Source organism: Oratosquilla oratoria, chromosome 12 (assembly GCF_046742065.1).
Source record: "Oratosquilla oratoria isolate Oo_2021 chromosome 12, ASM4674206v1, whole genome shotgun sequence".
Taxonomy (NCBI): Eukaryota; Metazoa; Arthropoda; class Malacostraca; order Stomatopoda; family Squillidae; genus Oratosquilla; species Oratosquilla oratoria.
In genome coordinates, this window is record NC_134788.1 from 60,719,160 (window position 1) to 60,734,113 (window position 14,954).

Sequence of the window (14,954 nt, forward strand, 5' to 3'; positions counted from 1 at the left end):
TAACAAATAATATACTGGATTTTTTAGTTATATTGTATTATATATACAACAATAATACAGAAACAATATCCAAACTTTTAGTTAGAATTAAGTACCAATTTCTTCCATCAATATATAGTAATGATCTTTTACTGGTCCAGTCTAATGGTGTGGCTAACTGTTCCTATGTATCTCTGTCATTTAATAAGTCGAAAATTTTACTTTCATAGTCTGAATTGACTCCTAACCTTAACACTTCTAGTTCATGAACTAGAAGTGTTAGGGTAAGTAGTCAATGAAACCCACTAAAAACAATGCATTAGATTATATTGTAGAGTTTGATAAGTTCTTGGCCTCTAACAATTATGATAAAGATTTACTTTATCTGTGCCAGGGGGTATGCTGCAGGAAGTCAGTGTCTTCCTGACTTTCTATATGCAGTTGGCACACCATTAGACTAGACTTGTAAACCACAAAGGACAATAAACCCACTTCAGTACTGCACCAGTTATAAAACTGTAATCACTATATGTTGATGGAAGAAATTGGTATTGAATTTTATAATTAATTAAAAACTAAAATATGAAAGTTTGTATATTGCTTGTGTATTATTGCTGTAATAAATTTCAATATAACAAAAAATCCTGTATTATTGCTGCAATAAACTTCAATATAACTAAAAAATCCTGTATATTATGTTATTAGGTTTGTATATTGTTTGTATATTATTGCTGTAATAAACTTCAATATAACTAAACTAATCCTTTGGTGAGCAAATGTCCTATTTATCACTTGGCCGGTGAGCAACTGTCCAGTGAGCAATTGCCCGGTGAGCAACTGTCCGGTGAGAAATTGTCCGGTGAGCAACTGTCTGTACCCGCGCCGGATAGAGGACAAAGTGCTCAAAAGGAGGACATCTGGCCACCATACTAGTCATCTAGGAAATTGAATATCATGTTGATTTACGAGTAGGATTGCTACACAGCACAAATATTTACACATCACACGTAATTCATTTGAAGTGGTTGTTTTCACTGAACTATAAATGAACAAGCTGATTCCTTTGTGGGCCTTGTTATAGTAGTTGATGGAAGTGAGGGGTGAATCTAACCCAACGTAGTTGTAGGTAGGGACAGGGTAGGGTATATTGATTAGAAATCATTTACTTCTCACTCAAAGATGTCATAAATCAATATTTTATATATTTATTTATAGGATTCTGGTGGAATTAGTGTGAAATTTTACTTGTTTCCCCCCAAATTGGAAAACAAGTAATTTGTTGTAGAAACCAATACAGTATTAGATTATCATAAATCTCTCAAATGTTGATTTATGACATGCGTGATTGGTGTGTGTGTAGGGGCGGGATCGGAGGTGTTCCCTGACAAATGGAAACCAATAAAGGATTCACAAGAATCACATATTGATTCCTGGCATCTTCAATTATTGGGTGGTTGACCTCTGAAAAAAATAAATAAATAAATAAGTCCAGTTATCTTTGTTATTGTGTCCATCATACCCCAATTTTCCCCCTTATTCTTTCTGTTTGTAATATTTATTCATCCAATCTTGTGACTTTTTATCTATCAATTTTCATTACCTTTTCACTCCTTTATCCAGTCTTTGTGGTTCTTCATAGCTTTTACATTTGTTCAAACATCCATTTTTTCTCATTCTTTTCTTTTTAATCTTCTTTGGTAAGAATTGTTTGTTATCTTAGTTTGTTGCACTTTGGTTAATGTATTTGTATATTTTCGTGATACTCCGAAAATATTAGCAAGTAATAATCTTTATATCGTAATGATTAAAAATAGTGCTATTCACCATAACCTTGGTGCTACTCCCACTGTGCACCTTATCTCTGTATTTGATGAAAGTGAGGGGTGAATCTAACCTAACCTATAAGTAATTTACTTATCACGGAGAGGGTGGGGGGTTCTTCAAAAAACGGAAAACAAGTTATTTATTGTAAAAATGAATATCAGAATTTCATTAATCTCTCCAACGTTGATTTTTGAAATCCTTGATTGATGTGTGTGTGTAGTTGTCCTATGCAATTTTGTTTCAAAATATTTCTTGTTTCCAGCTGTGGTGTTGTATCCTAAAATTGAATTCTTTTTCTTGTGGGCTCTATCTCATTGCATTATTTGTTCAGTCTTTCGCTTTATTATTTCCTGAATAACTTTGACTACTCCATATTTTTTAGTATTTGTTCAACCTTCCATTTCTTTCTTTTTCCTTTAAACTTCTTGTTACGAAATGTTTATTCCCTTCCCTGATTTCATTTTGGTTAATGCCCACTTCTAGTTGTATTCCTTGTTGTCACTCCTATTACAGTCTCTCAAAAACTTAGTTGTCATACTTATTACATATTTACTTTCAGGGTGAGAGTAGCTGTCAACAATTCCTGGGAAAAGGTATCCGAAGATTCCTTATATTCGTCACATAAATATAATCTTGTGTCATCCACAAAACACCTATCACATGAGTCATCTTAAATATCACACGATGACCCACACTAGAAAGAAACCTTTTCAATGTGATCTGTGTGATGCAGTTTTCTCGACAAAGAGTAATCTTAATCGACACGCGGTGACCCACACTGGAGAGAAGCCTTTCCAATGTGATTTGTGTGATGCAACTTTCACACAAAAGAATAATCTCCAACAACATGTGGTGACCCACACTGGAGAGAAGCCCTTCAAGTGTGACCAGTGCGATGCAGCTTTCGTAGCAAAGTGTCATCTCAAACGACACATGGTTACCCACACTGGAGAGAAGTCTTCCCAATGTGACCTGTGTGATGCGGCTTTCTCACAAAAGAATTATCTCAAACAACACATGATGACCCACACAGGAGAGAAGCCTTTCCAGTGTGGCCTGTGTGATGCAGCTTTCTCACAAAAGAATCATCTCAAACGACACATGGTAACCCACACTGGAGTTAAGTCGTTCAAGTGTGACCTGTGTGATGCAGCTTTTTCACGAAAGACTGGCCTCAAATATCACGTGATGACCCACACAGGAGAGAAGCCTTTCAAGTGTGACCTGTGTGATGCAGCTTTCTCAGGAAAGTTTAATCTCAAACAACACATGATTACCCATACTGGAGAGAAGCCTTTCAAGTGTGACCTGTGTGATGCAGCTTTCTCAAGAAAGAATAATCTCAAAGGACACATGATTACCCATACCAAAGAGAAGCCTTTTAAGTGTGGCCTGTGCGATGCGGCTTTCAAACGATCGATTGATCTCAAACGACACTTGATGACTCACACTGGAGAGAAGCCTTTCCAGTGTGGTCTGTGCGATGCGGCTTTCACACAAAAGAATAATCTCAAACAACACCTGATGACTCACACTGGACAGAAGCCTTTTAAATGTGACCTGTGCGATGCAGCTTTCTTAAAAAAGGGTGATCTTAAACAACACATAGTTTCACACACCGGAGAGAAGCATTTCCAGTGTAGCATGTGTGATGCGTCTTTCTCACGAAAGAATGATTTCAGACGACACATGATGATCCACACAGGAGAGAAGCCTTTCCAGTGTGACCTGTGTGGTGCAGCTTTCTCACAAAAGAATTGTCTCAAATATCACATAATGACCCACACTAGAGAAAAGCCTTTCAAGTGTGACCTGTGTGATGCAGCTTTCTCAGAACCAAGTAAACTTAGACGTCATGTGGTGACCCACACTGGAGAGAAGCCTTTTCAGCTTTCACACGAAGGACTTATTTCAAAGGTCACGTAATGACTCGCACTTCCTCACAAAAAGTTGATCTCGTGTGTTGCATGATGACCTTTGCTGGTGAGAGGCCTTTCCAGTGTGACCTGAGTGATCTAACTTTCCTGTATGATTCTACATTCAGCTATTAAGTACTGATCCACTATCATAAACCAGTTGGGTTGATGGATTATCACATGCATACTGTCAGTTGAAATCTTAATTGATTTACGCACAGTTGTGAAGTTATTTGAGTGACCTTTGGCCTATTGTGTTATTACATTTTTGCTTGTTCCAGTGTGACCTAAGTGATATAATTTCCCTGTATGATGGTAATGTCAGCTATTAAGCACTGATTCACTGTTATAAACCAATTTGGTTCATGGATTATCATGTGCATACTGTCAAATGATTTACTCGCAGTTGTGAAGTTATTTGAGTGACCATTGGCCTATTGCATAATGTGTTTTTGCTTGTTCTTTTTTTTTTTCAAAATTCTTGAGTGTTCCATCAAGTGCATGAATATTTTTGCAATTACAAAAAGAAGAAATTGAAAATATTACAAAATTGTCCAACTGGTGGATAATATCTGTATGTCATGATGGATACAGTTCTGTTTACCTTAGTATTGTGTAAAGTAGTTGGGAGTATACGCCATAGTTATTTGTAATCTGTATGATGAATTGTTCATTTTTAATAAAGAAGAAAACCAATTTGTTTCCTAAGCTTTGTTATTGTTTGTAGCAAGAAGAATTTCTGGAGTCTAGTAGATTTGATTGTAGTTGTTCTTCTTTAGTACCACCTGAGACAGAATTTCATGGTCTGATGATTTCTGAAATATGTCATGACGCCTTCATGACAAAGGATTACAAGGGCGGAGCATGCCGACAGGAGACCTTTTGGTCCATATCTAGGTCAGATGTGGAAAAAAGTAATGACAATAAAAACACAATAATATAGACAACAATAGATGCATAGATATATTCAAATAAAAAACGGGTAAATGATAAATGATAATAAATCAACAAATATCTAATAATATGAATCAAGTAAATAATCAGACATGATATAAAAAATGAATGATATGAAATAAATGACATTACAGCATCTTGCTTAGGTATCGAACTGAACTGCATTGCACTTCCTCTTCAGGATGTTTATTCTATTCATTAATTACATCATTATTTGTGCCAAGAATAGCTTGTTCGTGATGTTTAGTAGCAGTTGTGCATGTACTTGTTCCCTCTTGACTCATGGGACAGAACCTCTTTGCTAGGTCGAGTTGTGATGTCTTTTTTTTTCTGCTCAATTTGTTGTGTTCGTGAATTTTACATATTTTGTGACGCATATCAGTTTACAATTAATCTTTCTACAAGTATTTGGTGGAGGGCAATCATTTCCACGTGATCTTCGTTATGAGAAATTTTGTGTCAGATGATTTCTGAAAAGTATCATGACGCCTCCATGGCCTCTGGTGTCTCTGTCCGTACTGTATCAAATGTAATTGTTGATTGGCGTTTCTGCATCTATCATGTCATTATACAAGTGATTCTTAGCCAATATACACTAGAGCTTTCTCGATGGTGAGCTCAGAGTGTGTAGTAACTGTGTGTAATGATTGGTTTGTTATGTTGTCCTTTTGCATTTCATTAATACAATAGTAATGTAAGACTCGCAAATCACTCGTTCAAAACTAACGACTCTTTTCACCGAATCTGGTGAATCGTGTCATCGTTTCCATTAAATCGTTTACTTGGAGTTTGTTAACACCCTAGCATTATGTATATGTCGGTTGTTCGGAGTGGTATATAAATTATGTATACTGGTCATATCACGTACTGATTGGTCCTCGTATGAACAGTGGTGTGAGTACACACCGCCCAGCACTAATACCACAGGACTATTGGCTGTTCATTGATCAGCAGCTCATAATAAGCTATGGATCCCAGCCTCGAGACTCGAGTTACGAAATCGGGTAGTGAGTCGGAGGGAGTTGCAGTAGAACTCGAGTGACACAGGGCGTGTTGGGCAAAAGTCATGGGATCCAGCTCAACGATTTAGGCCACTCCAGGCCAATTCGATGGCCCCCCTCGGACAAGGCCCAGCGCACCATTCGGCACTCAGATTGGAGAGGGATTTTAATGGTAACGACAGTAGCGATGTAAGAAGCATTTTTATTCGGAGGCTGCCGTAGAGAAAAACCTAATCTAAAAACGTTTTATGTCACAGTTCAGAATAACTCGTGCCATTAAGGCTCGCAATCTTTATGTTTCTCGTTTTGTATTCCTTGCTCTTGATGTTCCTTATGCAGTGATGCTGCCTCAGTAGATCTATGAAATGTTGTACCTCCTGGCATCTCGTCCAGTCAATGGGGGCGAGAAGAGTGGAGAGCGTGAACCACACGCACTTCTCCAACACAGGCTGAGGCTAGCGCAATTACCCGGCCTGATGACGCACTCACGGAGGCTGCTGAGTTGGTGAATCGAGAGACTGCAAGTATCCGATCCTCTTCAGTGAATCACTCGCAAAAAAAATGTTGGAAAAAAGACTGCCAGTGTCTTTATGGGCAGGGTTCCAGATGATCCCTTATTTGAATCTAACGTCATTCTGTCATATTTCATGCTTTTAACCCAATTTGAACAATCACATGGTATTTTGTCACTTATCCGCTCGGAGATCAACTCTTATAAACCCTTATTTTAATAGAAATATGAACATTACCATGTTGGAATCGACAATTTATGAAAGGGAATGGGAGGACTAGGAAAATTTCACCCATTGCATTTTGACCTTGCATGCCAGGCGATGTACTCGTATGCAGGGTTGCTAGATTACTGAAGCAGAAAAAGACCAAAAGCATAAAAAAGGCCAAATGCACAACAGGAAAAGGCCAAAAATATGCAGTAAAAAGGCCAAATATTTAATTATTCCACTTCTCAATTCACCAAATACTATACGATTTGTACTGAGCACTGAGCTATAGTGGTTTACTGGATTGGCGATCTGTGTACACAAGCGCTACGTAGCTCGTAAGTCCTCCGCCTGGGCAACGGGTGATGCAGTGGCCGCCATATTGGACCCCCTATGATTATACTGCATACGAACTTAGATGTTCTAAATAGCTCAGTGGTGCCAAGTAAAAGATCATATGCATACAATGAATTAATGGTTCTTTATTTTTCATAAACAGTATAAAAAGTAAATAAAAAGTATGATAATTTGTTTCATAATCCTTTTTAATGAGCAATTTTTTTTCAGCATGTAAGTTTCATGGTCATTATTTCCACAAACAATATAAAAAATATAATGCTTTTCATGAGCAACAAAAAATAAGTCAAAATTATATTCTGCATTATAGCACCAGACTTTGGTAAACAAGGAAACATAACCAGTGTTCAAACATAGTCAATCACATCATCACATACATCATATTCATCTCCATACATATTTGCAGATGAAAATAAGCGGTACATATCAGGTGTGATCACAAAATTCCTGCAACACAAACCTCTGAAGTGCAGATGGGTTCTAATGCGAATAATGGCATCTAGGGTTCTTGTGCTCAGTCTGTTTCTTAATTTTGTTTTAACTATTGTAGCATGAGAAAATATGCGTTCAACAAGAGCATTGCTAACTGGTGTGACAAGACAGGACAATGCATATGTTGCTAGGTCTATAAAAGATTTGTTACCTAGTGTATCATAGCGATTACCTACTCCTATCCAGAACTGAACAGAGTCATCTGGTATTTTGTTGTCAAATACTGCCTCTTCAACCCAGTTTACATGTAATACATTCCTATACTGCTGTTCAATGGCATTATATTTATGTGCTCGTAAGGTAGGGAATGGTAGATCCTTATATGGCACCCTTGCTGTTTGACTCAAAATTTTTGATGGGTCAAGACTACTGAGACCCTTGTGTATGTTCCTCGTAGGAGGCAGACGTTTCTCAGCTTGCTTGATGGCCTCCACGAGAAAGCTGTAACATCGGGCCTTGACGTCCTGAACTTTCGTTTCACCACTAACTTGATGCATCTCGATATACCTCTCCACTTCCATGGCAAAGCGAGCTCCAAAATCTACTTCGGATATAGCTAATTCACTTTCATCTGGGCTGAAAACTCTTGCCCGTAGACTATGATGATGTTGAGCAAGCTCACCTTCCATGCTCTGAGGATCGGCATCCGTGGCTTGAAAATATGAGTAGACGCCTTCAAACTCCATAACAATGGGTGTGACACAGTGAAAATACCAATAGTTGGTTGGGTCATTTAGGATGTCAGAAATCATACGTGCCTTATACCTGGCATCAGCTCCACTAGCCTGCTCAGCACACATGAAGTATGCCTTAAGTTCTTCCCAGTTCATCAAGATCCTGTACATTACTTTCCCGCGTGCTAGCCATCTGGTCTGAGAAGCTTGCTGAAATGGCAGCGAGGTTCCTTTCCTTTCTTCAGTTGGGTCCATTATGCTAAACAATTGTTTGTAAGCTGCCCTCCTTACTGTACTCTTGGAAAACCATTTTGGTATTTCTGAAATTAAAAATCCCAAGCATGAAGGCAGCTTCTCAAATGCATGCTTCACGCACAGTGCTAGAGAGTGACAAATGCATCTTACTTGCACACAATCTGGAGACACCTGCTGTATTCGGGTCCAAACCGAGTTATAAACTCCAGTCATAACTGAGGCACCATCACTTGCAAAACCAATGCAGTTACCAAGTTCTAAACCTAGATTTGTAACAGCAGCTTTAATTAATGACTGAATAATGCTTCCCCTGTTGTGTCATTGACAGGAATAAGACCAACAAACTCTGTTACTATTCTCTTTTCCTTTTTGCTGCAGTAACGTATCGCAATGCATAAATACTTCACGGTCCCAACATCGGTTGACTCATCTACTAATAGGGCAAAACTTTCTCCTAGATCCTTCTTCAGTTCTTGTTTAAGGGTTGGGGACACAACTTCCGTAATCAGTTTGCTACATTTAGTTCTAAGAAGATTGATTTTTCCTAAGATGCTACCTTTCCCATTTTTTTTTTTTTTTTTTTTTTTTTATCATTTCACCAATGTGGTCCACAGAGGAAGTTGAGCAATGGCAGCAGACTGCAACAGCAAGTTCCAATTGTGCCTGTTTGACATCGTTGGGTGTTGTTGACTGAAAATTGATTGGTGGTGCAAGTGCTAGTGTACTGTCTTCTTGTGTTTCTCCGATTTTTCATGGTTTTGTAATGAGCACATTTTGGGGTTCAGATTACAGTGACATAACTTACAATACGCCTCACCAGAGCCATCAGGTGCATATTTCACCAACATAAACTTTTTCTCCCACTCAGCTCTGTACCTCCTGGCACTATCATAACTGCAGTTCCACTTCGGCATCTTAGGCTATTGAAGATTGCAGGGTGATTCTTATTCTAAAATGCATGCACCTGAAAAAAAATACTCCTAAATAATTAAGCACTTGAAAATCACTAAAAACACTAATGGAAATTTAATGTCAACGATCTTTTCCACTCTACATAAATATAAACAACCAGAACGAACGCTTTTGTGGGATGGAAAATGATTTGACCAATCTTATTAATCAAAACACAATATATTCCTATATTCAGTACCCTACCAATGTAGCCTACTCCTTGCTTGTTTATGAACATAGATTACTATTGATTGAAGGCCTAAAATTACGTCAGACAGTTACGAAAAAAAATCACGCCAAAAGTTGCACATGGATCTCGTGCGCCATCAACATCACACAGCTGATTCGTCCAATTTTATCTTTGTGCCATAAGAGAAAATGGGACAAATTGCATGGATCACAATGGTAACAAAATAAAAAAAAGAAAAGCTACGCGCACTCGACAATATGGTAGACTTTAACTTGGATTAGTTTTGTCTTAGGAGGTGGCGAATGAACTCAGTATTCAACTCACTATTATCAGATGAGCTTACTGAAGCCAAATAAAATACATTTAAGCCACATTCTAAAAAAAAAAAAAAATCAGATTTAGTAATTTAGGCCAAACTGAATATCCTTAGGCCAAATGCTTGAAAAAGAAGCCAAAATTGAGGGTTTTGGCCTACAAAAGGCCAATCTGGCAACTCTGCTCGTATGCTATTTGTTTACATTCATCTTGGCTGGCCGCCACTTCGTCCTCTACAAGTTATTAGTAAGTAATCTTATTTGGCAAAGAATCAATATACATGAAGTGCAAAAAATAAATACAATAACACATATTTCGAAATGATAATCACAAAATTGCCGAGGATAACACAAAAAAACGTACGCTTATTTCCATTGTGGTCTTCATTAGATTGTTATTCTACGCAAAGTAACACAGACAACAGACGTAGGGGGTTAAGGGGACCAGAGACAGTCGTTTCGTATCAATTGAATACAAATATATCCTTTATGGTATGAGCAGTTACTTAATATATACTAAAAAGAATCTTTGAGATTCCTAGGACATCTGTGATATCCAGAAGTGGCATATAATTTAGAAGCACAACTTCATGACATGTACGCAGGTATTAGGTAATAAGTGTAATATTGGGGACGCTCGACAATGGTGCACATGTATTTATTGTATGGTGGAGGTTATTTTCCTTGTCTGTTCATCAGTTGATGTTGCCGTTAGGTTTCATGTTAGTTCTGGTCGAATTTGGGCACTTCCAATTTGGTAGTCAGAATGAAGTCTTGTCAAAACTCATCTATTGTTTACATTCTCGCATGCAACGACCATAGATACTAAGCAACGAATTCGGGGATACGTTTCTAGGGGTAATATATTCTTGGCAACTTCTTTTCATTGCGATGGATGCGGATTGTAGGAGTATCATACATTATTTGGGAGTGGAATACTTCAAATGCATGCTGTGGAATGTCACAGAAAGAACCATAGCTTCATCCAATATTTGTAATTTATATCGGAAGGTTCCAGGAGCAGTCATTCACCAGAACCTAACCCCCTCCCCATACTTCATATTATAGTCGTGATGTACAAGCATGAATATGTTGTAAATATTCATAATTCAACAAATCACACCTACCATGCATTTTTTTTTTTTTTTTTTTTTTTGTAGTTGAGGGATGAGTTTAACTTCCTAGCAATAGTTAAGGTTCTGTAGACTTTTCCTCACTCATTAGATAAATGACAAATATTTTATAGTTTTATTTATGGGTGCAGTGTTTTACTTGTGCCAAAATTCACTCGTTTACTCGCCAATCCTGTGGCTCTGCAACGGGAGTGGGTGGGGTGTTGCTGAGATGTTTCCTGACAAATGGAAATCATTAAAGGATTTGCAAGAATCATACATTGATTTCTGACATCCTTGATTATTGGGTGGGTGTAGACAGTTGCAAAAATGTTACCAATATTTCTTATTTCAAGTGTTCGCTGCTATTGTATCTTTCATCATATTCTGATTTTAATTTCTTGTGGCTTCTTTCTCCATGTAATATTTACTCATACACTCCTGTGCCTTATTATTTCCCCATTAATTTTCACTTTACTAATTACGAGGGGGCCATTTCCAAATTTCCAAAAAGGATGACACAGCATATTGATGATTATAATTTTGTCATCCTGAGAGGATCGAGCTGAAGAAATAAATGATAGCAGTGATGAGTTGCCAGCACTGCGAGTGTTAAGTCGACGTTTGTCTGTGGCTGTATGTCATTCAACTGCATTCTTCCCCATACCTCCTATCTGCACATCACAACGACACAGTGTACAAAAAAGCATGAAACTCATCCTTTCTGCTTTTAGCAATGAATCCAATCTCTTTGGCCCAGTTAGAGTTAAACAAAGTCTTTCTTTTCAGCATTTTCAGACTTCTTATCCTCATAAATTAATTGCCAAACTACACTGCACCATGGCCACCTCAGGACTGCAGCCCAATGTATGAGATGTAATTCATGCAATCGCACGTTCACAACATTGGTCCTGTGCAGTTCCTGTCTACTTCGGCTGCTGAGTTCTGATGTTCACTTTGGCCTGGATACTCCCGCATAATTTAACTGTACGGCATTATTGTATATTTAGGGTTATTTATTTATATATTCTTTACGGTATTAATTTTTTATTTACCTGTTTATTCATTTATTTTTGCCACACCCCAAGAAAGGAGGACAAATGCACATCTGACGTGAGGTTGCGCCTGATAGAGGACAAAGTGCGCAAAAGGAGAACATCTGGCCCCTCTACTAGTCACCTAGGAAATTGAATATCTTGTTGATTTACAAGTAGGATTGCTACACAGCACAAATATTTACAAAGATCACACAAAATTCATTTGAAGTGGTTGTTTTCACGGAACTATAAATCAACAAGCTGATTCCTTTGTGGGCCTTTTTATAGTAACTGATGGAAGTGAGGGGTGAATCTAACCCAACGTAGTTGTAGGTAGGGGCAGGTTAGGATATATTGATTAGAAATAATTTACTTTTCATTCAAAGATATCATAAATCAATATTTTATATTTTTATTTATAGTATTCTGGTGGTATTAGTGTGAAATTTTACTTGTTTCCCCCCAAAATGGAAAACAAGTAATTTGCTGTAGAAACCAATACAGTATTAGATTATCGTAAATCTCTCTTTTGTTGATTTATGACATCCGTGATTGGTGTGTGTGTATGTGTGTGTAGGGGCGGGATCGGAGGTGTTCCCTGACAAATGGAAACCAATAAAGGATTCACAAGAATCACATATTGATTCCTGGCATCTTCGATTATCGGGTGGTTGACCTCTGAAAAAATAGAATAGAATAAGTCCAGTTATCTATGTTATTGTGTCCATCATACTCCAATTTCCCCCCTTTGTATTCTTTCTGTTTGTAATATTCATTTATCCGCTCTTGTGACTTCTTATCTATCAATTTTCATTACCTTTTCACTCCTTTTTCCGGTTTCTGTAGTTCTTCATAGTTTTTACATACATATACCAAGGCTTTTTCCCCCTTACAAGGGAGGTAGCCAAAAAGAAAGGCATAAAATCATTCCAACCCATTCCATCCCTGAATACACTCCACACCCCTCCACCCTCCCTCTTATCTTAGCACCTCCTGGATGACGGGTCATCCCTGCACCTTGTCCACTGCCCTGGGTCACAAGCAGTGTCGCAAGACACAGCACATCCACAGCAAGGCCGCTTCATTAAATCGGCGACCCCCCCTCTCCGTCCCCCCATTGCATAAAATGAGAGGACGGAGAGAAATCCCTTTGGGCTGCGTCAAATTGTGCTCACACATACTACCTCACCCCCCATCCCCCTGCCCATTCTACCTCATGCAATCACAACATCATCCATATACAACCATTCTCCATTCACCCCTGTCTTCTGTCCTCTCCCGTCCTTCCTCAACAGACATTCCCCTCTTCCCCAAAGCCCCCTTCACCCCATCCATCCACCTCATCCTAGGACGTCCCCTCATGTTCACTCCCTCCACATCTGCCTTCCACACCTCTTTTACTAGTCTTTCTTCACCCATTCTTTCCGTGTTCCAAACCATCCTAATATTCTTTCATCAACCCTATCTCCCAGCTCCTTTTCCACCCCTGTTCTCCTCCTCACCTCCTCATTTCTCACACTATCTAGCCTAGTAACCCCCATCATACTTCTCAGACACCTCATCTCAAACACATTCAAACTCCTTCTCTCTTCTTCTCTTATGTTCCATGTTTCTGCCCCATACAGTGCTGTTGGCACAATCACTCCTTCATACAGTCTCCTCTTAGCATCCATTCCCAAATGTCTATTCCTCATTACACTCTTTAATCCACCAAGGCATTTACTCGCTTCTCTCAATCTACATTCTACCTCCACTTTCACTCCACCTTTCCTTGCCACATTTGCACCCAAGTATCTAAAACTATCCACTTCCTCCAGTCGCTCTCCCTTAATGCTCACTTCCAGTCTACTGCCACTTTCACCCCTCGTACATCTCATCATCTTACTTTTACCCACATTTATCTTTAGCTTTCTTCTATCACATACTCTCCCAAACTCTGCCACCAACTTCCTCAATCCCTCCTCCGATCCTGCCACAAGCGCAGTGTCGTCCGCAAACAACAACAGGCTCACCTCCCACTTTTCTCCATTTTCTTTAACCATCTCCAATCCCTTGCCCACTACCCTTGCATTTACCTCTCGCACCACCCCATCCATGTATAAGTTGAACAGCCAGGGCGACATAACACATCCTTGACGAAGTCCCACCTTTACCTCGAACCACTCACTCTCCATTTCCAATCCTGACACAAGCTCTACTACTCTCATAAATACTCTTGACAGCACCCAGAAGCTTTCCTCCTATCCCGTATATCTGCATAACCTCCCACAGTGCCTTCCTGTCTACCCTATCATAAGCCTTTTCCATATCCATAAAAGCCCAAAAAACATCCTTCCCCTTTCCTATAGCTTTCTCACATATCTGTCTTACCACAAAGATCTGATCTACACAACCTCTACCTGTCCTAAATCCACACTGTTCCTCACCAATTACTCCCTCTGTTCCTCTCCTAATCCTCTCAATCAAGATCCTCCCATAAGCCTTCCCAACTACACTTAACAAGCTAATCCCTCTGAAGCTACTACATTCACACTTGTCCCCTTTTCACTTGTAAAGAGGAACTATACAGGCACTCCTCCAGTCCTCCGGCACTCTACCCTCTCTCCAGCAAACATTAAATAACCTCACCAACCAGTCCACCATCACTGTACCTCCCTTTTTCAGACATTCTGCATGGCATCCATCCAGACCAGGTGCCTTACCTGCTTTCATCAACTTAACAATTGCCTTCACCTCATCCTTCCTTATTTCTCCTCCATTCTCCTCATTCATCACTCTCATTTTCTTCGCATTTCCCACTGCAGCAATCTTTCCTTCCTTATCTCCTCCTTCACATTTAGCAACTCCCTAAAATATCATGCCCATCTTCCCCTTACTGCCTTCTCTTCCATTATCATCTCACCATCTGCACCTTTTACCTTTTCTTCTCTACTTGATTCGCCTCCTCCTCCTCTCTTAATTTCTTTCCAAAACATCTTTTTATTACTTTCAAAATTTTCTGTCAAACTCTTACCCCATTTCACATCTGCTCTCCTCTTTGCAACCTTTACCCTTTGCTTGACTTCTCTTTTCTTTTCTTTGTACCTCTCATATGACTCCCTCGTCCTATTTTGTAACCAATCTGTGAAAGCTCTCTTCTTCTCTTCTACAACCTTCTTTATTTCCTCATCCCACCATTC

General features: G+C 39.0%; 3 protein-coding genes across 4 annotated transcripts in view; all 3 read left to right on the forward strand.

The window, feature by feature from the left end:
- Positions 1 to 14,954, forward strand: part of LOC143031869 (uncharacterized) — a 120,668-nt gene that overhangs the window by 101,157 nt on the left and 4,557 nt on the right. Inside the window, exon 1 of one of the 2 annotated variants that reach the window (XM_076196224.1) lies at positions 9,842 to 9,873. The exons of the other annotated variant lie outside the window; for it this stretch is intronic. The gene's annotated coding sequence lies outside the window, so the exon portion shown is untranslated. Of the gene's footprint in view, positions 1 to 9,841; positions 9,874 to 14,954 lie in introns of those variants that run through there. 2 annotated transcript variants of the gene reach the window in all.
- The window catches only part of LOC143031870 (uncharacterized), a 124,618-nt gene that overhangs the window by 5,589 nt on the left and 104,075 nt on the right, over positions 1 to 14,954 (forward strand). The gene's annotated exons all lie outside the window — the stretch shown is intronic.
- On the forward strand, positions 2,369 to 4,693 carry LOC143030820 (uncharacterized). The gene has a single exon (XM_076194038.1). The coding sequence runs from the start codon at positions 2,464 to 2,466 to the stop codon at positions 3,727 to 3,729; it is 1,266 nt and encodes a 421-aa protein (XP_076050153.1). The 5' UTR covers positions 2,369 to 2,463; the 3' UTR covers positions 3,730 to 4,693.